At 38.6% G+C, this 24219-nt stretch overlaps 1 protein-coding gene across 4 annotated transcripts in view; it reads left to right on the forward strand.

The window, feature by feature from the left end:
* LOC110839403 (Fanconi anemia group J protein homolog) overlaps positions 1-24219 on the forward strand; it is a 147879-nt gene that overhangs the window by 55479 nt on the left and 68181 nt on the right. For 3 of the 4 annotated variants that reach the window (XR_015537450.1, XM_022083568.2, XM_087357390.1), the window contains 2 exons: positions 11979-12130; positions 12677-12788. Coding sequence is in view for 3 of the 4 variants with exons in the window: in XM_022083568.2 (XP_021939260.1) it covers positions 12008-12130; positions 12677-12788 (235 nt within the window). In the remaining variant the exon portion in view is untranslated. Of the gene's footprint in view, positions 1-4949; positions 5405-11978; positions 12131-12676; positions 12789-24219 lie in introns of those variants that run through there. The other variant, XM_022083569.2, reaches the window with a different exon arrangement.

Consider the following 24219-nt stretch of genomic DNA (forward strand, 5'->3'; position numbering starts at 1 on the left):
TGGCGTGACATTATCTGGACCCAGTAGGGAGATAAGATGCAGTAGTCGGTATCACGAGGTTACATTTATAACAGGAAAATGGGAAAACCCACATCAATTGATCAAATCTAAGCGTCAGTCAGCCCCAAAAGTCCCCCTATATTGAGGATAGTGGACATCACATGTGAAATGTCATGGAAGAAATCTTGTAGGGGTAGCAACCGGACTCTATGCTAAATAGAACAGTACCACAACAACCCCGTTCCCTTTTATTGTTGATTGACCATGGATAATTCAAAAGTACCCAGTGGTCGTATTTTGGTATGCAGGTCCACGCTCATTCTACCCTCGAAATATTTGTCCATTTCTCCCTCAGGGAAGGGAAGAAGAGTGTGGTAGTGGACATGATATGGATGTAAAAAAGAATAGATTCACCCCTCGAATATAAAGACAGGCTGTTAAGACAGTAGGCCTTGAGAAAAGTTTGCATGTAGGACAAATACCGACAGTGACAAGACATATGGGCACAGTGAATAAACTAGCCGGTAGCTAATATGATAAATACACAGCAAATGGATAGTTACATTTGCTGGCTATCAGTAACAGTCGTTGTCGAGTGATTATAAAATTTGCTTCGTATTTGGCATGTCCCGCATTTAGCCTGGAGACCAGCTATTCTGACTGAGGTTTCTTCGTAGTCGTCCTCAGTCCCTCAAAGCATATGCCGGGATAGTACCTTAAATTAGACCACGAACGTTTCTTTCAAATTAATTATTCATTAATTAGACAATAGTTTCATGCTAGACAATTTCACATTCAAACATTATCGTTAAATAAGCCATAATTAAATATATTTATACGTAGTTCACTTTATCTACGAAGTGGTTGTAAACACGGGTACAAGTTGGAAATTATTGTAACAAACATACTGTCAGCTTGTGGTACTTTATATCATGTAACGACTAATCACAGTAACAAAGAATCACCGACTATATCACTGTAAGAATTTTTTTTGTTTCCTGTACGTTATTCTACTGTAACATACTGAGGCGTAGCGTGAGACAGGCTTCACGATATGATAAAGACACAAACATCCAGACAGGATGTTTGTATCATAAGCATTCAGAATCCGTCCAAACACTAGTAAATTACACTAATTAGACCAGATACAGTGTTCACATAACAACTCCACACGATTCTGACCTGAGCTAGCTGGAGTTGTAGAATGGTTTTAACCATCTCAGAATAGGATCGCCTGGTAGGCTGTTGTAAATAGAGTAATGACCTAGATTTGAAATTATTCACGGTGGTTGAGAACGTGGATTGGTTGTGACATAGTGTAGTTGTGTAAGGTGTAACAGCCCTGAAGTCTACACTCCACGGGAATGAATGTTCGAGTTCCATAAACACGGGGAATTTCTTAATGAGCTACAATTACTCAAGATGGACTCAGTTCCACGGAGATAATCGCATGCACAGACTACTGGAATATGAAGTGTGAGTGATTTCCAAGAGCAAAGAGAGAAGGAAAGTGGGTAGATAGACGGTGACTAAGAGAGGTCGAGACAAAGCAATTTACCAACACAACACAGTGTAGACTGAAGCTGACAACGCTTAACGAGAGCTGCATTTTTCCATGATCGTGGATGAAGCGACTTGTGTGGGAATTTATTAGCGCAAATTTTCCTGGCCATTACATCACCATATATATGTGTCGAGAGTGTAATATGGATGTCCACGTTCTACTGAATTACAGCATATTTTTATTATTATTATTTTTTGTCTTCCTTTTATACAATTTTTAGCTACGCGTTCTTTTCTGTGTGTGCGACAAATTTTTACGGACCATATAACATCTTTTTTCACAACAGGGGGTGTAAGAGGGGGTTTACTGGACCCTGGTAGAATGCATGTAGCGGACAGCGTGAGTGGTAGGGGGACATTTGATTTACTTCCCGTTCTATGCTCCGGTGCCCCCAGTCTCCCGGAAATATTAGCAGCGGTTTGCCCGTAGGAAGAGGCGACATGAGCCGAGGATTGGGATTTATTTGACAAAACGTATCTTCCTGCAGGACAGTGCTCTAAGGCTGAAACCATCACTGAACGACGTTCCTTTCTGAACAGCACAGTGCCTGTCCGTGTTCCAGATACATTATTTAATTTGTGTTATACCAGCTGTTAAATTTATGACAATGGTGGATCCGAGGTTGATTTGAACGGGTTGAAAACCTGGTCTCTCAGCCTAAAGGAAAAATATTATTAACACCTTAAAACCCAGTTGAAATTGCAGACTGACTTACCACCTGCTTTAATAGCCAATACTTCTGTAATTAGTCAGCAAACTGCATATCTGGGTTTCTTATAATTGTCAGATAGCAATGATTTGTATTAACCAACTAAACTTTATAATGAACAAATGTTTTAAGGGACGAACTGAATGTTTAAATATTGTTTTGATAAACTTCGGGTTACAATCTTCAACTTACCCTCAACAGAAAATAAAGTGTGTACTACCTGTTAACCCTCACAACCGAGAAATTTTTCCCCATCCCGTCAAATATAATATCTCTCACTACTATCCTTCCACTTTATCTTTTTTCTCTCTTCTTGAGATTTAAAGGGTTGAGGGAGTATGAGTACAAAATGCTGGGAAGAATATTAGGGCCTAAGACAGAGAAGGTGACAGGACGTTGGAAAAAAAATGAATTGTGACGAGCCTCGTAATATGTAAACATGCAAGGGCCCCGTAGTTTTCTTGGACATTGCACTGGAAAGGCAAATTAAAATGCCATTACAAAAATAAACCGAACCAATGAATTGTGTTTTCACTCCCCAACATTGCTATATTAACATGCTATTGCTGTGATCATTACAAATGTACCTTCTTATTAATTCGATTTCTCAGTTTTCTGTATCAAACAGATTGCGGTCTTCGCCTATTTTGTTCACAGAACTTCTCTGAAGCCCACGCATTCAGTCGTGAACATTTTTCATTTCAGTACAGTAGGCCTATAAATGTTTCCGCGGTAGCTGAGGGCTCTACGACCTTGGTCTGATTCCCAGCAGGGCAGAACTGTTCTCTTCATCACGACCTCCGAACCGGCTCTGGGGCCCTTACTAGGTTCTTTACTCCTGGGTAAAGCGACTTTGACTTGAAGCCGATCACTCATCTCTATCTATGCCGATGTTACGAATGCATGGAGATATATCTCCACTCCCCCCATACGTCTGCACAGCGTGGTGCTTAGTTAATTACGCATAAGGAAAGTTTCCTTTAACTGCAGTATGATTTTGACTGTGATGGAATCCACCTGCATCAGCAAATGGAAAATTGGGGTTTGAGATTTCGTACTCTGGTTCTGTTCCCAAGATAAAAAATCCGTGTGGTGCCAAGTCTGTTCTTTCCATTACGCATGGCATGACAAGAGGGTGGTGTATAGCTCACCCTGCAGGGGACCATTAATAGGTTCCGTACAAGCGGTTGGGGTGGCTGAGAGAGGGTACAAAATAAGACGCTGTAGTATCTTTCGCACGATTTGCCTCAGCATAATGTCACGGCTTGAATTGTCTCCACTGACGTCACACTTTTCCTTCTTCATCAAAGAGGGGATACAATAATTATAGTGCATGGAACTTTCTTTCTTTCTTTTAGTTGTTTTTGCTGCGCATTTAATCGATACTCGTTGGCAGTTTGGCTGGTTTTTTGCTTTCATATGTTCCCATTATACTGCCCGGATGTTACGTCGAATAATGCAACTTGAGAATTCATAAGATAGCGTGATTGGGTAGAGGAATACAGGATGCAATATTAGTTCAAAGAACTCCCAGCATTTACTTGTACCATAAAGAAGAAGGCATTGTGTTCCTCTGAAATATCATTGAGCACCTACAGACTATACAGTGTCAGAAACTACAAGATGATCTGAAAACTGAAAACGGTGAAAACCTCAAAACTACAAATTTGAAAAGGTGTCCTGTTTGGAACACACATAGACTCCAAAACCGTTTCTTGTACCACATTTTATGGACACGCTTCTAAACATTTTCTAGTGACAACTACTTCATCAGTGCCTATGACTTCATCCAGGTTGCTGACGTCATAATGTGTAGACGATTGTAGGTAATTGCGTCGTCGTTGTCCTACCACAAGTCTGTGCGCATCCATCGCGTTGGTATTACCTATTGTATGAAAATTAAAACGTACTGTACAATTTTTGGATCAGACTAGAATGACATAACAACCAGACTAAACGCGATGTAAACCGGTTCATTCTTGACTTGTTACCTTCGTATAGACGGACACATCATCATGCATAAACAGATGAATATGGGTTTTTGCATCTTTCCACCTCACGAATTTGAGCATCCGTCACATTGGTATTACCACGTGTAGGAAATGAAAAATTACCATTGTGGAAAGGCTCTAATTGCATAATTGTGTTCAAAATTTCATGATAATCCGTTTTCGAGTTCCAGAAAGTTATGGTCGAAACTATAATTCATAAGACCACCGATAGATAACAGCACGACCTCTTCGGCCGCTACGTTTTGTGTTCCTCAACAGTGTTATTTTATTGTTACTATTACAGTGAGTCACACTTCGATTTTGACTAATATGTCGAATCCATACCAACTAAAATCAAATCCACCCAATTTTCCATGGAAGCCCCCAGTACCATATTATGTCAGGAAAATTTCGAATGTCAGACATAAGGAGGGACAGTCATGGACTCGACATCTTTATTACGAATTCACATAATACTCATTTTGCAAACAACGAGGAGAATTATTCGACGTTTTAAAGCGATCCTAGTTTTCATTGCTGTTCATCAACAGAAATATGACAGCACACCGTGCATAGGAAAGCAGAAACCATCGCGGTCATTAAAAATATCATTATAAATTTCTCATACCGCGTCAACGAAAACGGAACCAGAACTTGTGTTAGTCAGGGTAGCCAATATTGTAAATGTTGCAACTGTAATGTTTTGTATGGAAATATATTGAAGTTACTGTGTTGTATTGTACTGTATTGTATTTTATTTTATTGTACTGCACTGTAGTGTATGTCCGATTTATGTTTGAAAGTTTGATGTGTGCAGGTTTAAGAGTAATAAATACGATGTTATGCAATGTGTCTAATATATATAAAGATTGCCAAGATGTCATCTCACATGTGGATTGAAACAAAGTGAAAGAATTTTCAATAAAAATACAAAAATATTGCAGTAGATAATGCGAATTGTTTATGCTTTTAAATGTGTGACAAGTAGTTTAGATAGTTGGCAACTGCAATTATATGTGTGGCGCCAGACAATCTAATCTGCGTCGTATGAGTGATAGTGATAAATGATTTCAATTTTATGCACTTCTCTACTGTGGTGAATACTGTCGGCAGTCGTTTATTCGTTATAGTCAAAAACAGGTGAGAATTAATTTTTCAATGTAAATGTAAACACTTTCTTGTTAACATAACCTAACATTTCATTTCATAACATGAATAAGTTTTTGCAGTTCATTGCAACGTGTTGTATTTTGGATGTTTTATTCAGTATTGTGAATTTCTGCTCACGATGAAGAAATTTACTGGTTATGATTTAGGTTAAAACACATAAAGGCAAGTTCAAATATTTTCTGTCTTTTGGTTGCAATAAAATTGAAAGTAATATTCTGCATTATGTTACATATCATATTCATTATCTTCTTTATTTAAACATTTCCTTTAGAGAGACTGATGTTGTCTGAAAGGAAATATGTGCATGTTAATCGAATTACGAATATGTTACAAGTATGTGTCTGTTACATGATATAGCTTTCATCATTCCTGCTGATGACATACTGCTAACATTGTACTCACAGTAACCACAGTATTCCTTGTTATGTGTAGTAATTACTGTGGACAGAATTCACTACATCAATCACTTAGAATATTTCTTTCTGCTGACTGTAATAAAAGCAGATAGTAAAACAGTTTTGTTAGTAAATGGTAACAGTTCTGAATTTATTGTCCTCTTAAGTTTAAGTCTTGATTTTGCTTATTATTATTTCCAGGTATGTTCAGTTGAAATGTTTTCTGGTGGTTGTTGTAGTACATCATGACTGTATTTTAGATTTTGCTTTAGTTTCATGCTCATGCACTGTATTTACTTTTATCTATAAAGTTTTGGATATAATTTGTATTTGTCATGTAGAGAAATTCTGTACTATTTTTATGACATTTATGGTGTTATCAATAGGGCTATATATAGTTGCCTGATTTTGGCCATTTAGTTCCATTTCTTCTAGATCAGTTTGGATATTACTGATGCCATACTTTATATCAGTATTAAAATAAAATGGGAATGGCATTAGCCATAGTGAAATAGATAAACATGAGACAAATACATACACACTTTATGAGTCTGGGTAGCTCAGTCAGTATAGTGTCTCACTATGAACTGGACAACTGGGGTTTGATCCCAGGCAGGGGCTCTGTATCCATACTGGCCACTCGCTCCCCATCTAGTTCTGAGGTCAAGAATGAGTAGGAGCTGTACCTCTTCTTTCTCCAGGCATCTCTATTGCATGTAGAGGAACTGCTTTACTTTACTACACATATACACTTTACCTTTTAAAAATGTTTGGTAATTATATCTGCCACCTTTGTTTTGCCCATTGTGTGTATTAATTGGTTTGATTTTTGTAGTAGATATATGCTGTGAGTTTCTTGGAGGTAAGAAATAGATTTTTAAGTATTGTATAGATGTACTTTGGCTTCGAATGGTTAACTGGCCCAACAAGTTCTTACTGTATCTTTAATTTAATTAGTCTTGAATAAGGCTTTTCATACACTTTATTGGTTCATCTGGTAAACACTGGTATAACACTTCAAAATACACCATGGTTCTACGTATCAAATCTTTTCCCACAAACATACCATAATTATCATAACATTTCTTACTTTATAGTAAGTTATTTATGTATGCATTTGATGAATTGCTGTGCAGTGAAGCAGAAACAAATATCATTGATGTAAGACATATCCTATTATCTTTGAATGTATTTTGAGACATATTGCACATAATACTGAAGGAGATCTTGCAGGAGGGGAATTATAATGTTAATATTGGTGTCTCACTTAATGTGGACCCCTCTACAACAGCATTTTGCAGCAACAAACAATTGGTAAATGAGTCAGTCATGATGCAGAACAAAAGGCTGTAGGCAGGTTATGATTTATGTAGGTAAAAAGCCATGACTTAAATGAATGTGTTGATCATGGTTTCTCTAAAACATTATTGTCTACCTATGAATCTACAGCCCATAAGAACCGTATTTCTCACATCAAACAGCGTGATATTCACATTTGTATTTAGCTTTCTGTATAAAGGTGATAGCTAATAAACTGCGTGAGACAGGCAAGTGACATTTTGTGTGGAGATGCAGCACAAATTTTTGTTCACTGGATGAAGCTTTTTTAATATATATTTTAAATTACAAATGTTTGATGATGTGCAACTTTGAGGTTATATCAGGCACATTTATCATATTGGGAATATACTGGCAGTAGTGAAAATTATGTGCATAAATAGGTCATTAGTTCTTTTGTTATTAATTTGTAGTTTTTCATAGCTCACAATACAGATTGAAGAATGTGAAGGAAAGTAGGAATTATTAGTTCTTTCCAGACTTTGTTGTTTGTGAGATGAGCTGTTGAGGAATTTAATCAACGTGTGTGTTATCTTAGAACATGTGTTTGGACATGTCTTTTAACATTTCTTCCTAATTTTTATATTTTATAAGGAGGGAATAGGTTTTGATTTCATTGTGTGTGTGTTTTTATATGAATGCCTATCCTTCCTTACTTCCATCCACATATTTATGATCACCCAATTTCTAGATTTTTAGGGGGTGTTCAAGTTTGTGTTAAGAAATTTCCAAAACAAACAGTGGAACTACAGTGTGTTCACTCACCTCTGCCAATTTTGAATTTCAAGAATCTTGTTAGTCGAAACAAGATGGGCGACATATAACTCAAATGGCTCCACTACCTTCCAAAAATGTGGATGCAGGAAGAGTTATGGAAAACTGTTTCTAGATCCAGTTTAGTACGAATTTATGTTGATTAGAAAATAATTGGGGGAAATGGTTCAAAAGTTAAATTGAAGTTAAAGAAAATGTGTCTGTCCCCAACTTCTGAACAGATAAGCTGGTGTTTATTGAATGGCATGTGGACGTCATGCCTTTTGAAGTTAATTCCTATTTTCACTCTTACAAACATGGCAGATATGTGATCTACTGATGTGGCTGGTGTCATTTATTGTAGGGCCTTTGAAATGTGTATGGTCGTTGATTTTTTAAGAATATGCAACTTTGGTCAGAGGCTTATTCTTACACAGTGTAAAATAACAACACAGCAACTAGACAAAATCGTTGTTTTGATTTCTGTTTTCAACAATGACGTTATATTAATGTTAAGTTTAGTTTACTTTTTTAAAAATGTTATCGCTCTGGTATAAATTAAATGTTATATGCAAATAGTTTCAATTACTGAATATGTATGTAACTTAAAACTTAGATTTTGAAGGTTTTGGGGTTTTATTATTTATGGTTCAGATAAAATGTCGGACCAGTACTCTGCAGTGGAAAATTGTCGACATTTTTCTCCTTTTCTTTCTAATGAAAAGAATGTTGTTGCTGTTGCAATTTGAGGTTTGAGGTGCTCATGGCTGTGAAGATGTAGACAGATACCAGTATTTCAGAGGAACATACTGACCTCCATCTTCAGCCCTGAGTCTACATGATGTTACAACCCATAAGACCAACATTATTATCCTGAGCTAATCTTTCACACCAGGTGCATGCTGTCAGAATGTTAACTACTAGTTTGCATGTTCAGTTGTTAATTGCTATCTTTCCTTATTAGTCCCCTTTCCAGAATTGAAAGGGGACATAATTTCTTCGTTGTTTGTGTACATTTGTTTTGTTGTGTCTGATCTGGACTTCCTTTTGTAATTTTTTTATTTGTTTTGAAATTTCAGGTGCCACTTCTTCACACATCGTGTCATTTGGAGTTCAATTTTAAACTTATCCTCCATTTATAATCAGGCTTATTGCTTCGTTTATGATATGGAATCCATAAAAGTTTGAGTCTCGTTTTACCATTTTGCATGATACCATATTTTTATGGTGAGGCATTATCAGCTGCATGTCTAGCCTCCAAGGTGGATTCAATATGAGAAATATTCTTAAATAAGCATTTTTAATTGTTATGTAGACATATATATTCTTGAGAGTCCAGTTTTTATTGGCAAAAGATTAATTTTAGTGCCCCAAATGGAAGATACATATTTTCACATGATTGGCATGTTAGGAAATTGGAATCAACTGTAAATTCAAATTTTCTTACGTATTTATTAAATCCGCAAAATGATTTTTTAATTTCAACCCGATTAGCATACGTTTGAGCAACAGGGATTGGGATTTGGATATGTTTAAATAATAAATTGAACAAATATTTTTTGAATCTGCGTATTCTCTGGAATTTTGTTGTTATTCGGTTTAAAAAAACTAATATCCCTGCAAGTGCATGGACCGTAAAATGTAAATGAAGTAAGGAATACTTTATTTTCAGATTTAATTACCTTAAAATCCGACCATTAGCCTGTTGTGTACATACTATTAGAATTAAAATACTTGAAATGTAAAATGAAAGAATTTTGTTTACTGTCGCACAAAAATCCCTTTGTACCAGAGAAGGGCGTAAATAGGAATTTGTTTTGTCTGTCGCTTATTGCGAGTGCACTAACATTATAAATTAACAGTCCCACTCGCTCTCTCTCAGCACTGTAAGTAACTCGCTGCCTTTCAAGTCTCCCCAGAGAATTCTTAAATGGTTTCAGGTTTTCTACTGTAGAATACCGTTAAGGCAGTCGTTAATATTTTGTTTAATGGAATTCATCCATTGGTGTGGCTGCTTTCGAAAGCTTGATTGCAGGCATGAACTCATATCTGCACATCTTAGTTTACATTGTACACAAGACTATCCAGAGTAAACCTACTCATTATATAGGAGGCTGACAGAGGCCTTGAGTCTTTTTAGATGTGATATTTAGCAGATGGGAGGAAGGATAATCTCAGGCGGGATCTATGGGAGATAGGAGTTGAAGGAAACTGGATTTTGTTGGCCCAGGACAGGGTCCGGTGGAGGGCTTTGGTTAATTCGGTGATGAACCTTCTGGTTCGGTAAGCCATCTAGTTAGTTAGTTAGATATTTAGCAGAAACCTTCCAGTTTTCCTTACAGGTATCCGAATTGTTGTCTGTTGTCCAATAGCCAGTGAGTTCACGGATTCATCGCATGTTGTTCCATATTGTTATAAATTACTACGTATATAATATCGTACTTGCTGCAGATATGATTCTGCAGCTGTAAAATGTCGCAGAGGACGAACTGGATTGTTTGTAGGGGTGAATGGTGGTCTCAGGTGCGTAAGAAGCAATAAATGTTCACCAATTACTTACCTAAACGAGCGAATGCCCATGTACTTTTCTCTTGTAAGGTGTTTCTTAACTGTTCTGGGCCACCTGGTATCTCTCACGTCTGTCCAGAATTTATTTTACTTCTTCTATTTCAACATGTTTACGCCCTATAGCTTACGAACCTCTCATGTGCCTGGTTTTAATAATTTTCAGATCATTGTGGGATTTGTGATGGATATGAGCTTTAGATCGCTTTCACATCCCGTGGTCTGTGCAGTTAATACTGATGTCCTTTACCATTTTAGTTTCCTCTTACAGTATTTTCGGCTATTGGCATTTTATGATCTGGTCAAGAAATCTGGCGTTTTCTTATGGAACGAAACCGTGTTCACAGAAACTGGCTACTTTACCCTATCCTGAAATATTCTCTACCCAGACACTCCTGCTGTTGCTTTAAGGACCGTGTTTTTGGGCTGTTGTTCTCTCATCGTCTTAAGGTTTTCCGCCTGAAATGTATGTTAGGGTAAATTTATTACAGTTCGTATTCTGCTAAATGTGCATTCTATCTTATCGTTGCTGATTTAATTCAATTCAATTCAATTAATTTATTTACGTGTTTGCCAACAGCAAGAAGCCAATAACAGGCAAACACTGATAATATATACAATAATAGTGAAATAATAATGGATAATATTACACAAACGGATTAACTAAACTTATACATGTACAGTATTAAATATAACTGCCAAGTTCAGGCAAACCCAAAATAGAAACAATATGGTAAGTAAAGTAACGTTTGTCCCACTACACGCCATGCAGGCGTTTGGGGTGAGTGGAGGTATAGCTCCTCTCTTCCTTGACCTCGGCACTAGATGGGGGTGAGTGGCCAGCATCACGCCCCGGCCGGCTTTACCCCCGGGAAAGGACCCCGGTACCCATTGTATAGGAGGCTGGGTGGGCCCCAGAGCCGGTCTGGACGCAGAGGCTAGAGGAAAAATCCTCTGCCCCCGTCGGGGATCGAACCCCGGTCGTCCAGCCCGTAGCTAGTCACTATACTGACTGAGCTATCCCGGCTCATGCTGATTTAGGTACCATAACTATATTTTAGGGAGAAAACGCATTTGTCATCATTATCTTGTAGATGCTTTGTAAGCTAAGGAGTTTATAGAATTTCTACAGATTATCTGTGAATCAGTTTTGTTCCGGCATTCTGTTTATGTAATACAAGTACAATAGGAGCAGCGAACGATCAACTGGAATGGTTGACGAGAATCGAAGTAACGTTAGGTGTACAGTAAGCATTCTAAGATACAGGCCTATTTTCTTGCATGATGGGCTTAAGGGGTGATTTAGCGAGGAGCAAGTCAGTTCAGCGATAATTTTGACGACGCGGAGCCCTGAGATGTAGGCCTGAAGCACCTCTGAAACTTTTGTCTACCAGACGACACGACGAAGTATCCCAGAAGACAGCCACCTTCTTACTAGTCGCTGTGAGAACCTCAAATTTACCGAACTTATTTTTGCTAATGTTTAATTACAGTTATCTGTGCTGAGGAACGAGCAGTCGTCATGGATACTGCGGTAACTCCGACGCGATCAGCCGACGATGGACCAAGAAAATTCTTCGTTGCAGGCGTCGAAGTGGAGTTCCCTGTTAAACCTTACAAATGCCAAATATCTACAATGAACATGGTGAGGGCATCTCTTGGCGTTCCCGCGAACTACTTGCGTGTTTGAGTGCAAGAGTGGCTGACAGTGCTTTGTTGTTGCCCTGAATGTGTCCCGACATTTACTGTGGACGTGCTCTAGGCCTTGTGCTTTCATTCTGTTTGTGACTGCATTTGCACTCCTGTAAATTTTTGTCCCAGAGAGCATGAAATTTGGGGGAAAGTTTGTGATGTGGGCTTGTAGGTAGACGTAAATGATTTGGATGTGCAGTCCTGAAACTTAAAAGCCTACATGGCGTTACACCCCCAGAAGACCATATTCGCACTGTGAAAACTTCGAATCTCATATTTTTTTTAAATTATTTTTGTCTCATTTGTTATGCACTGAATGAGAAATGGATTTGAGTAAAATAACACAAGTTTACGATTTACACATATTTTACAGTCATGTTTATGTTCCTATAATATATCGAGCCATTTCTTAGGAGTAATAAAATGTAGAACGCAACTAATTTGGGCCACTTGACTACGATTTTTCTGTAGTTCAAGAGCTTTCCTTTGTTCTGTGCAGGTGATCCGTGGTCTTCGTCACTTGTCCAATACAATAATCGAGAGTCCAACTGGCTCGGGCAAAACGCTGTCCTTATTATGCTCGACCCTTGCTTGGCAGAGAGCAGAATTTGGTGAGTTACTTTTTTTTATGCTTGCAGGGCACGTGGCGTGGGTGCACAAACTCTCTATCCTAAGAGGGATTTGTCTCTAATTTTTTCTCTCAGAATTTCTTAATGAGAATAGGCGAACTAGTTAACAACCTTACAGCTAATATGTGTTCCGAATTATGACTGTTTTTGTATATAATATCAGCCTTTCATTCCACAGAAACATTTGCCTGATGAAAAGTTTGCGTTTAGAATCACTTTAGATTATTGCTTTTAAAATACTAGAGCAACGCGCTCCTTTTGGAGCGCATTCTTTGGTCTGATGTTTTAGTTCTTTACGTCGCTGTTCAGAGGCCAACTGTTCTTGGTCAGTCAACTTTCTACGTCCAACTCCACCCTTGCAAATCTTCGTCTTAAAATCGATCATAACGCCAGTTTTCGTAATAGTTTTCGTAATCGTAATATATCGAATGAGTATTATAACTTGAATGAGTAGTATTATTAGTATCAGTTTGTTGGTGTTGGTACTTCAAATAGTAGATAACGTCTTCTTTCACTTTTCTTCATTTCTTAAATAGGTCTGATGTTTTAGTTCTTTATGTTTATCACGTCTACATCCACTGGATTGGTTGTTCCCTTCTCAGCTCGACTGCGGGAAATCAGAGCGACTGATTTCCCCAAACCCTAGCTGTAACACTGTAGATGGAAAATTCCTGGTGTAATTAATTTGATATGTTTTGGCAAGGCTGTAGTTCATAAGTTTGCGAAAGGTCGCATTTCCATTGACCTTGCCGTATTATTACTAATTTCGTAGAAACGAATCCTCTAAAAGCAAATACGTAGTTGCCCAGCTAGTAAGGAAATCCTCTGCCATTTGTGGAACCCTAAGATTCATGAAAGTGTTCTTAGACGATTATTAACCTTGGTACGTGTACCACATAATTAGATGACCACATTTGATCTTCCATAAGCAGCTGCTACAGATCATTGTTTTGTGCTCGTAGTAAAGTGGAAAACATGCAATCGGCAATGCGTTTCGCCATTTTTTCTAACTTCAGTATAATCTGATCACATAAACATGTAAAATTAAAATTTTTAGTTATGTGAACTTACGTTTCTTTTCGTCATCCACCACAGAATAATATAAGCTTACCGTTCAAAATTTATTCCCAATGTCTTCTGCTTCATAAGTCATTATGGTCAGATCTCGTTTGGCGCCGCATACTAACCTTTACAGTTGACACAACGTCGTTAAGTACTTTGTCACATAACACCCACTACGATGATAAATAGACCCTGTCTCAGGAATTAAAAAGAGGCTTGCAGTCGTTAGTTTTGGTTTGATGTAGTTGTGTGGTTGTTGCTGTGTGACGCCGAATTAATTCATAGGAGCTGAGAGTTCTAGTGACATCTGTGCCTGGCGCATTGTACACTGACTCGGGGTGGTACGATTTTGGCCCAAGTTTTCGTGCTGTTGGTTCATCCCCCTTTCCCACGGGGTACAGATTTGATAAGGACCGCGTATTGTCACCTACGTGTCACAAGTGGTTCACTGCGTGTGTTCACAGTTAATTAGCTTGAACTTCAAGCCGTGTATTGTCTCTGTGTTTTATTCGTGGTTTTCCTCGTCAGTACAGACAGCGGATGTATCAGTTGGACCCATCACACCGGGTTTGCGTGAAATAAGGAAATTACGTATGTCCTTCCTGTCCTGTAGCCGGGACAGGTCGTATTGCTTGAGGTATAATTTGTTCTGACATGTTGTCAGCTACTGTGTGAAGGTAATGGCAGACACGCATTTTTTTTGCTTTGCTTTTCTGTTTCGGAAGGAAGTTTCGTACTAACCCGTGCTAGTTCTGCATGACACAACAAACAAAAGAAATACGTTTCTGTCTTAATGGATAGTTTTTGACAGCTTTCAGATATTCTGTACACGTCACATGTCATAGTTTCATTGTAATTACTCAGAACTTTGTTTTCAACGTAAGGGGTTCTCAGTGGATGGTACCATTTGTTGCTGCCGACCGCGAATTGAGACGGATTATGTAGGATTTGAGTCTGAAGATGGCTGTCTTATGGGTTGTTGCGCCGTGTAATCAGGGCGATCGCCCTGGTGATGGAGGCAGCAAGGACCTCTGAAACGTCGGTCCACCAGACTACACTGCGCAACAACCCAGAAGACAGCCATCATCTGAGAAAGATTATTTCTCCCTCTTCTCCAGATGGCCAGATCATCGAAGATATGTAGCTTAGGTTTAGGTCTTTCTTTGTTCATGAAGCATCAAGGTGAGTAGTCAAAGTCTGTAATGCTTTTGAAACTTCGAACTTTGGACAGAGGTCTACAGATTTTGTGTGATTATGCGTTAAATGTTTTTACTTGTGAAACGTGTTATAAAAGTGTATGTACCCAGTATAGATGAGCCGGGATAGCTCAGTCAGTATAGTGAATAGCTACGGGCTGGACGACCGGGGTTCGATCCCCGACGGGGGCAGAGGATTTTTCCTCTAGCCTCTGCATCCAGACCGGCTCTGGGGCCCACCCAGCCTCCTCTACAATGGGTACCGGGGTCCTTTCCCGGGGGTAAAGCCGGCCCCATCTAGTGCCGAGATCATGAATGAGTGGGAGCTGTACGACCACTCCCCCCAAGCGCCTACATAGCGTATAGTAGGACAAACTTTACTTTACTTACCCAGTATAGACCGTTAAGTTGTAAAATTATTAATGCAATATTTACGTAAAGTACTCGTAATGAAAGCTGAACGGTCGTACGCTTTTATGAGTCTGTCCTAGAAACTACCGGAAAGATTTCGATGAAATTTAGATTAATGGTCTCCATAGAAAGCCGTAGAGGGAATTTCTTTATTTATACCGGTCAAATACAGGCCTCATACCTATCTTTTTCTTGAATCTCAGATAGAATTCTTATAATTTTGCTCAAAAACTGAACCGTATCAACTATGTCTCGTTAACTTTACTGTCATTTTTCATTCGTCTGGTCGGACCGACGCAAACTTGGGATCGTCCTGTACAGCCTCGTGAACTCCTGTCGTGCAGTTGCGTGATAATCGCGAAGTGCCCACTTGATTTCTAATTGTCGGCAAGTTGAAGGAGGAAAACTTTGAATTCTAACAATAAAATTTTTTATGGTGGTGAAAAAGGACTTCACTGAGATAAAATTCAGACTTTTGTTGTGCGTCAAATCCACTTTTATCTTAGATCGTCTTCGTAATGTGTGTCATGTATTGTTTCTTTCAAGACAAAAAGTGAACCAGGAGCAAACTCTGCTTGTTCGATGTTACCGAGATGTCTGGATTCAAAACTCCGTGTACCGGGTAACGAAAAGAAACTAAAAGCAGGCCCCTATTACATCAAACGCTGAGTCAGGTTTTCGCAAAATTCTATTATACATGCCAACATTTTGTGTTATGTTTTTGTGTTATCCTATTATTGGGCATACACAAGAATGTGTTCTTTGCAGTTCTCATTTCTGCAAAGAAAATTCGATGCATCAGGCTACTATCTAGAATTGTCGGCTCTGATATAATTTTAAGAATAAGATGTGTGCAAACCTGATACCCGCTTGCAGTGATAACACTCCAGACGTGGTTTCAGTAGCTCTTTCGTTTGATTCGATTCGTAAAAGATACCATAAGATTTCAGCTACGCTGCATAACATTGGCATAAAGCCTGCATTTGTTACGTAGATCACAAATTTGACGTATTTTAAGTTGCATCAGTATTGAAAGTAGTGAAGTTTCGCTAAGAAGCAACAAATTGGAACGTACACATACCATAACATTCAAGGCAGATTTGCTGGGTTATTGCCTCTAGATTTTCAATTTCTGAACATTGGATGTGAGGTGGTTCAACAGTTCTCTGCAAGGACCTCCAATATAAAATGTGATTAAAACCAGTCTAACGGCTTTCTAATAGGGCCTGTGAGGTCACGTAGCGCACAAAATTCCTTTTTGTTTAATTATCTCTGAAGCCGGAAAACTGTATTGGGCATAAAATGTGTTAATTTTTCTCTAAGACTTTCGTTCGAAACTTTTTTTCGCTCATTTAAATATTTCGTGATGTGTGCAGAAACGCAACTGAAGTTCTGTTTGCCCGATTTTAATCAGAATTAAAATGTGTCGATACAGTTTTAGTAAAATTTTGGAAATATGCCATGAAAATCCGTTTAGCTTTACATGCATACGGACGGTTAATTATGGTGAAGCTAATAATTTCATTTTTGAAACTTTTTGTTGCTAACGCTCCAGAAATGTGCACATAACTCGTCTGAACAGGCCATCGCCATGACTGTCGAACTGAAAACAATAAATGGAAATCAAAGATAAAATTGTGTTCTTGACGTCGTAGTTACGAATCAGTCTATACAAACAGCCTTTCTCATGAAGATTTAAAGAAATGTCTGCCATCCAGCGCCAGAACAGAGTTCCCACAAGTTTTCATGCACAATCGATTTTTGCAGTAGTGTTTTCCTTTGACCTTCGATCTTGTCGGGAGATGAAAAGACGGTCCTCATAATTGTTCCACACAACACAGAAGTCTTTGCGCCATAGTTTTCCGGTGCTTCGAAGTTCTTTTGTTTTATTACTATTCTGATGTGCAGTATTAAAGTTGCAAATTTTTTTTTCTGAACAAAGGGTGGCGTTGCGGTTTTAAGTCACACACGTAGAGCCTCCGGGTTATAGGCAATTCGTAATTGTGTTAGAACCTTTTTTTGTTTTGTTTTTTCTGTGAACGAAACGTGGGGAGGGGGCAACTTATTGTGTGGGTATTGAGTGCTGTAGGCAGTAAGCCTAGCGTTTGGTGACGTTTGTATCGTCAGTTATTATTGCATTTCTTTCTTCAGTGCCGAGTTGTTATTCCCTTTTATAAGGGTCATACTTTATTTCGTGTCGGAAGTAACTTTGTATGCAAAAGAATACTTGTTATGGTGGTGGAGAAGTTTTGAAGACTAAAGTGTTTCTTTTGTCTTCGTAAACGATTATTTAGCACGAACATTGTAACTCGGTATTGCAGACATACGCTGTAAACAATGCCTTGTAAGTCAGCGGGATTCTAAAGAAACGTAAAAGTTTTGAAACTTGAGGAATTTGGTGGGTAAGAAAAGCACAAGATAAATTCATAAAATATACATTTTTATTGGTAGATTAGGAGTGTAGATGTTACAAAGGTTTTTGTAAGATTAATACTTCGATAAAAGAACCTAACACGTCAGTTTCGTGGAAAAGCTCCAGAGACTTGTATTCCGAAGGTACCAGGCTCGAATCCAGTACAGGTTACCGGTTGTCCTGAGGGTTTTTTTGGTTGTATACTCAGTTTTTCCAGGCAGACACCAGTTTAATGGGCCTACTTTGAAATTTCCAACTACGCCTTCCTCTATACACCTATCCTTTTCTGCTCACCATTCGTGTCGTTACATAACGTAAGAATAAACCACCGTATTTTATGTTTTTGTGTGGTTATTTTTCTGGAAACCGAGTTGGAAGTAGGTTAAAGCTGATCGGCAGTCAATAGAGTATTTGCAAAGAGACTGTGCATCTGTGGTGATTAGTATAAGCCGATGGCCAATCACATGCTTCTTATATACACATCATGGAAACATTGACTGCTTTAGGGAACTGTGAGTTGTGAGAATGCGGACTAAAATAAATATTGAACGGTGTTTTAATAGGCTTACGTCATGAATGCTGTGAACGCGCGCTCAGCCACCTTACACAAAACAATCGATTGACAAGAGTGATTAACTGAGAGGGCGATTAATCAGATGTGATTTACGCTTTGAGAACAGTAAATAAAACACAATGAAATAAAAATTGCAAAAGGTGGAAACATTTTATTACAGCTGCGTCATTGTCAAAGTTAAGTTATTCAAACAATGTAAATTTATTTATTAAAACAGCGCTACATTTTGCACTCACGTTTTGACGTAGCTTTGTCTCGCACGTTAGTTTGTGAATGAATGATTCCTGGTCCACATGACGGAGATTTCCGGGATTCAGGGGTCAGCTTGTTTATTGCTGCCTGATTGACAGAGACGCGGAAATCGAATAATGATGTCAGTGGATCTCAATGCATTCGAGTGTTACCAGAGGCGTAACGAGTAAAAGCATGGAGACGGCTAAAAACCCGTACGAAGACCGTCAGTTTTTTCCCCTTTTTGTCCTTTCTTTGCTCTCCTTTTATCCTTGTCTTTTGTTTTCTGGTTTTAATCTCATTGTCTTACTGAACCATAAATCTTCATTAAATTAACTGTTCTCTAGCAGCCCTTGGTTAGGGGCATCAGTTCCGACGAAGAGTGTAGGTTCGCCATCTGGGGTTGAATTTGTCAACAGCTAAGGTTATATAGCTTCGGTAGCTCGGTTGGTCTTGCACGTGACTTTCAAACTCCTTTTGCAGACGAGAAAAGGAAGTTCATTCAGGGGGTTTGTTCAATGTCGTCAGATGCAGCGAACAACAGAAATATTGTTAAAATTGATTACAGTTATGAAATACTGTTTAGTCTTGCTGTGAAACCGTCAGGGACATAATTTATTTTAACATTTCCAGAAAGAATATTGGTTCCAATATAAATGTATCTCTCACGACGTACTAAAACATCAGTTGTTTTTGTAAATATTATAGTTCATTGTATTGTCAATGATGACTTAGTAGCAAGTTAAACCATGCCGGATGTAAAACAATATAGTTATAATATTTAATTGTTTTCTTTTCTTGAATGTGACTCCGTTAAATCTGTTGAAATTAAATTCAACGGGGCGAAATTAGACTTTAAATATATATTATAGAAAACTTACTTCCAGAGGGAGATGAACAAAGAGTAAAAACTGAGAAAGAATGTTTAATTCTTGTGATAATTTTTTTTCTAAAGGGCTGGCATGTAATGATTTTGATTATGAGTATTTAAGGAAAATTCCCGCAGATACTTATTACCAGAACCGGATACGAACCCGCGACCAAGTGAGGCAAAACCGAAAGCCGCTTATTTTTTGTTGGTCTTTTAGGTAGGCTTTCGCGTTTAGAGTCGGAACTCGCTGTTTAAACGGATGTAACAAAGTTAAAAGCGTAGTGTTTGTGACGTCAACCAAATTATGCCCGGCTAATCTGATGAAGAGACGGTCAAATGGTAACTAAACCAGCCATTGATGTTATTCGAGCTTTGTGGTAATGGCATCCACAGCCAGTCTTGCATGTCTAACAGCGCATCACTCGCTCGCTCACTATAAACACAGCAGCAGTTCATTTCACTTCGCTTCTTAATCGTAGTATTTGGTTTCTTTCTTTCTCTATTTTTCTTTGTTTCTCTTTCATTTTCCATCCTTTGTGTAGGCAAGTCATTTTTTCTGTTCTTTATCTTTCTGTCTCTTTCTGCATTTCTTTGTATGTTTATATATTTTCGTCTTCTTGTTCTGTCTTCTCCTTCTCTCCGTTTTGTTTCCTTCCTGTCACTCCTCTTTCTTGTATTTCTTTATTTTCCATTCTTTGTTTGTTTTCAGAACTTATTTGTTTTTCTCTCTCCATGTTTATTTATCTTTCTGCTTTCTTTGATTTCTTTTTGTATGCTGTCTCTTATTTATTTTCCTCCAGTCTGCTGTTGACTTGAGACTTACTATGTCCTTGAGTTCAAACTTCAGTGTTCATTTCTTTGTTATAAAAGTGCAGTTTCAGCCCAAGATTAAGCCTTCTTCACTCTCCTTGGAAGTAATAGTACAAAATGCAGCCTTGCTTGTGAAGTATCTACTCGTAATTCATTTAGCGTAATGGAAGTAAATGTTTCTGCCAGTGAAGTCAGCATGTTACGAAAACTACATCCAATAAATAATACGTTTGGCGATTGCTTGTACGTAGCCTAAAGGGATGAGATTCTACTTCCTGTTCTACTCTAGAAACTACAGTAGTAGGTCGAAATGTCAGTTATTTAAATGAACAGAGGTGTAAAAGGTGTTCCATATTGAATCGATATGGACTGCTGCTTTTGGTATAGACCCTTCAGTACCAGATTTCATCGGATGTGTTCAGCAGTTTCGGAGATTAAACATGCAGACGTACGGACACAGCTTCCCCACTTTGCGTTTAGTCTATACACTTCTTGCTAGACACTCTTAAGTAATTACAAATCAGTCGCCTTAGACCTACATACATTAAGTGGGGTTTTAAAATAATCACGATTTTAACTATAGAAACAGTAGCCTATAAATTTCTTCCAGTTACCGTTTTTTATTATATTCTCTGTTTTATGCCTTCGATTGCTCAGATTCAAGCTGTGAAATGACGATACTTTTTTCTGTCAGACACGTGGAACTGAAGTGCCCTTGCCAACATATTTCTCGCTTATTGTATTGTTTTGTCTGTGTTCCTGTTTGCGGTAGGTAATTTTGAGCGAGTTGTCAGATTTTCACTAAATTTCTCTTGGCCGTCGTGAGGTTAGAAGTAATTTCATCTTTGTAGTTTTTAATTTATACTCTCATGTTGTAATCGTTCGAACTTCTGAAACCGGCTGGCTTGTAATTGGAAGTTGTTTATCCCGTTCAGTTGATTAAACGTCGTTGAATAGAAGAATCTATAATCCAAGACAATCCTGGGACTATATTTTGAAATAAGCCGTAACTGTCGCCCCCTAAATTCTTTCTGTTGATCACTTATGATCATATCACCATCTCAGTACAGGTTGTAGTTGGGACAGTGTCGTTAAATGACCTTAGGGCTAAGTGTCTTCAGTTCATAGCCGTCACGTGGTTCCCATTTTGAAAGGAACACAGTGTACTTGCGCACTTTAGTGTTATACTTCCCTCAAAGGCAAAAATCTGAACACAAAAGAAATGTTCTCGTTTGCCGTACTTTCTTCTTTTTTTCTGTGTTTTTGTTATTTTATCTTCTTTTCTTCCATTTTCGAGATGCACCTCCACGCCAAATTCGAATTGGTTCAGTTTTATGCTTTGGGGAATAAGATAGACGTAGGGAATTGTCTTCGGTTCCTGAAGTTGTAGCGTTCTTCCATGGATGAGGTAATCATTCATTCACATCAGCATTAAGTAAACAAGATTTGAAGCTTTTACGGCGACTGAACTCAACAACAAGCCGTGTCAGTAGTCAGTGGCAAACTTTCACATTTTCCCCCTGATGATGGAGGTGAAGATGATCTCCGAAACGTTCGAATTTTATCCACAACTAATACGGCTTGTTTCCCCGAAAACATTTTATTTGGCTAAAGTAAACAATCCTTGTTTTGTACCTACTCGAGACCGCTGGTTTTGGTCCAGTGTGCTGCTTTTTAACCTCTGGAACGTTATTACGTCTCCAAATGGGGCGTTGCTTACTGATTAAGAACCAGGGTCCTAATCATTTTTATCTTGCAATTCATAACCACGAGACCTTTTAAATGTTGAACGTCTTGATGCAGGGAGTTCACTGTGATTTCCAGGGGAAGCATGAAGCATGCAGACCTTCTGCTGGGATGTTGCGCCTTGAAGATGGAGCCTCCGACACGTCTGTCAGTTTCCACTAGACTACATGGCGTAGCATTCCATAAGACGGCCATGTTCATTCTTGTCGCTGTGAAAACCTGAAATTTCGCATAGAGAATTGTATTGAAGAAATCTTAGAAATTAACCACTTGAAATACCAAAGTAGATAATGGAGGATAATATTAAAATGGAATTTACGTTGGAATGGAGATATAAATTCATGCATTTTTAATCTCCTCATCTGATGGAGATGAGTTATCAGCTTCTCGCTCCGACTTCTTAACCCCAGAGAACGTGAACCAGGTACCAGCTGAAGAGGATGATGGTACGGAAGACTCGCATAGCCGATACTATAAAATTCCTCATTCCTACCGTGAATCGAACTGCCAGCTAATAATTCACGCAGGAAAGCCATGGGCTGCCATAGGTCTCTTGGCGAACTGCCTGTGAAGTCTTTTCATGTCTCTTGGGTACGCCTGTCCTTTCACGTTTCTCTTCGGGTTGCTATTTCGAACATGCTTCGAGGTTGGGATGAGAGTTGGATTGGAAGAAGCCACCCTCATCCCTCAAGGGTTTTCAGAACACGTCCAATATAAAAGTCCGAGTACTAGTGGGAGAAGGGGATGTTCGTCCTGGCGTATTCTTACTTTGGATGGTCGGGGTACGTTAAGTTTTTAGATAAAAAGAGACAAGACTGGATCACTGCGATAGTTCGTATTTAACGTTTCAAGTGCTGTTATATATTGCAGAAATTTCTATCGGTTCTTATTATCGTCATATATTCTGTTATAATGTGTAGGCCTACAAGCCATGCTTCTCCCTACAAAGGGCATCATTTGAAAGCTAGGGCTTATTAAAGCCCCGCGTATGTGTCGCTGCATTTCTGACAAAAGTGATGACCTTTTACTGTCACAATAACTAACTGACTTCATGGACCACAGTCCTTGGCAGGCTGGTCAATAAGTTGTCCGTCTTTTATGGAACCGAAGTTTTGCAAGAATCCGCCATTAGACCCTGTGCTGAGCCAGATGAAACCAGCCGACATCCTTCTCTCATATTTATGTAAGATATGTTTCATTTGCGATAGATAAATTGTTCTTATGAATATTCCAGCCATCTTGACTAAGGTCTGCAGTTGGTTTTGGATCAGTTGCCAATTTTAGGCTCTTCTCCAATTAAAATTTGCAGAAATGCTCATACAAGCTTCGCCACGTGTCCGTTCATCTTTCAGCATGTAACAACTCGAGAACCGAAGAACGAAAAATGTTTTAATAAAATTTGTCTGCACATTCATACGTTGTTTGAAATCAGACAACAGAATGGGAACTTTTCGTGAAGACCTCAATGAGTTTTTGCTCGCAGAAGTGAGTGGATATGAAATCGCCATGCGGAAATTTCCGCGGAATTCGCTGGCCATTTGCGAGGGTCAGTTCTGCAGTAGGTCTGCCCACATTGACAAAACATGTTTTTAAATTAACATTTAGCTCTAAATTTTATGTTCAGTGTTCCCGTTATTTTATTTAAGAGTTTCGCAATATCGATTAGGTCTACTGCATTCACTTCCTTTCACATGGGATTTATGATGTCCCATCCCCAAAAAAACAAAAGACTAACGATGTATACACTCACCCAACCAGTTAAAAAAATGCAGTTTTCGTAATATGGCAAATTCTCTTTCCACTAACTTAATAAATAATAATAATAATTTGGCAGCAGCTGGTCAGGGCGTGTTCAGAGGTGACGATGCTGTCATTCGCGTGGGATGACTGAGGAAAAGCACGAAAAACTTAAGTCAGGATATCTGGTAGCCCTGAGATTTGAACCCTGTGCCTCACGAATAGAATTTATGGCCAACAGGATTCCAGATTCACATTTTACCATTCAACGGGCATTTTAGATAGGCTATTTATTGTATTCGCGACATTATGAACTCTTATGGTTGGTAGTATTTGGACGGAAAGACGCATTGTGTTGTACA

The sequence above is a fragment of the Zootermopsis nevadensis genome, unplaced genomic scaffold (genome assembly GCF_977971745.1).
Source record: "Zootermopsis nevadensis isolate Lab colony 2312 unplaced genomic scaffold, Znev_1.0 Znev_ptg000028l, whole genome shotgun sequence".
NCBI lineage: Eukaryota > Metazoa > Arthropoda > Insecta > Blattodea > Termopsidae > Zootermopsis > Zootermopsis nevadensis.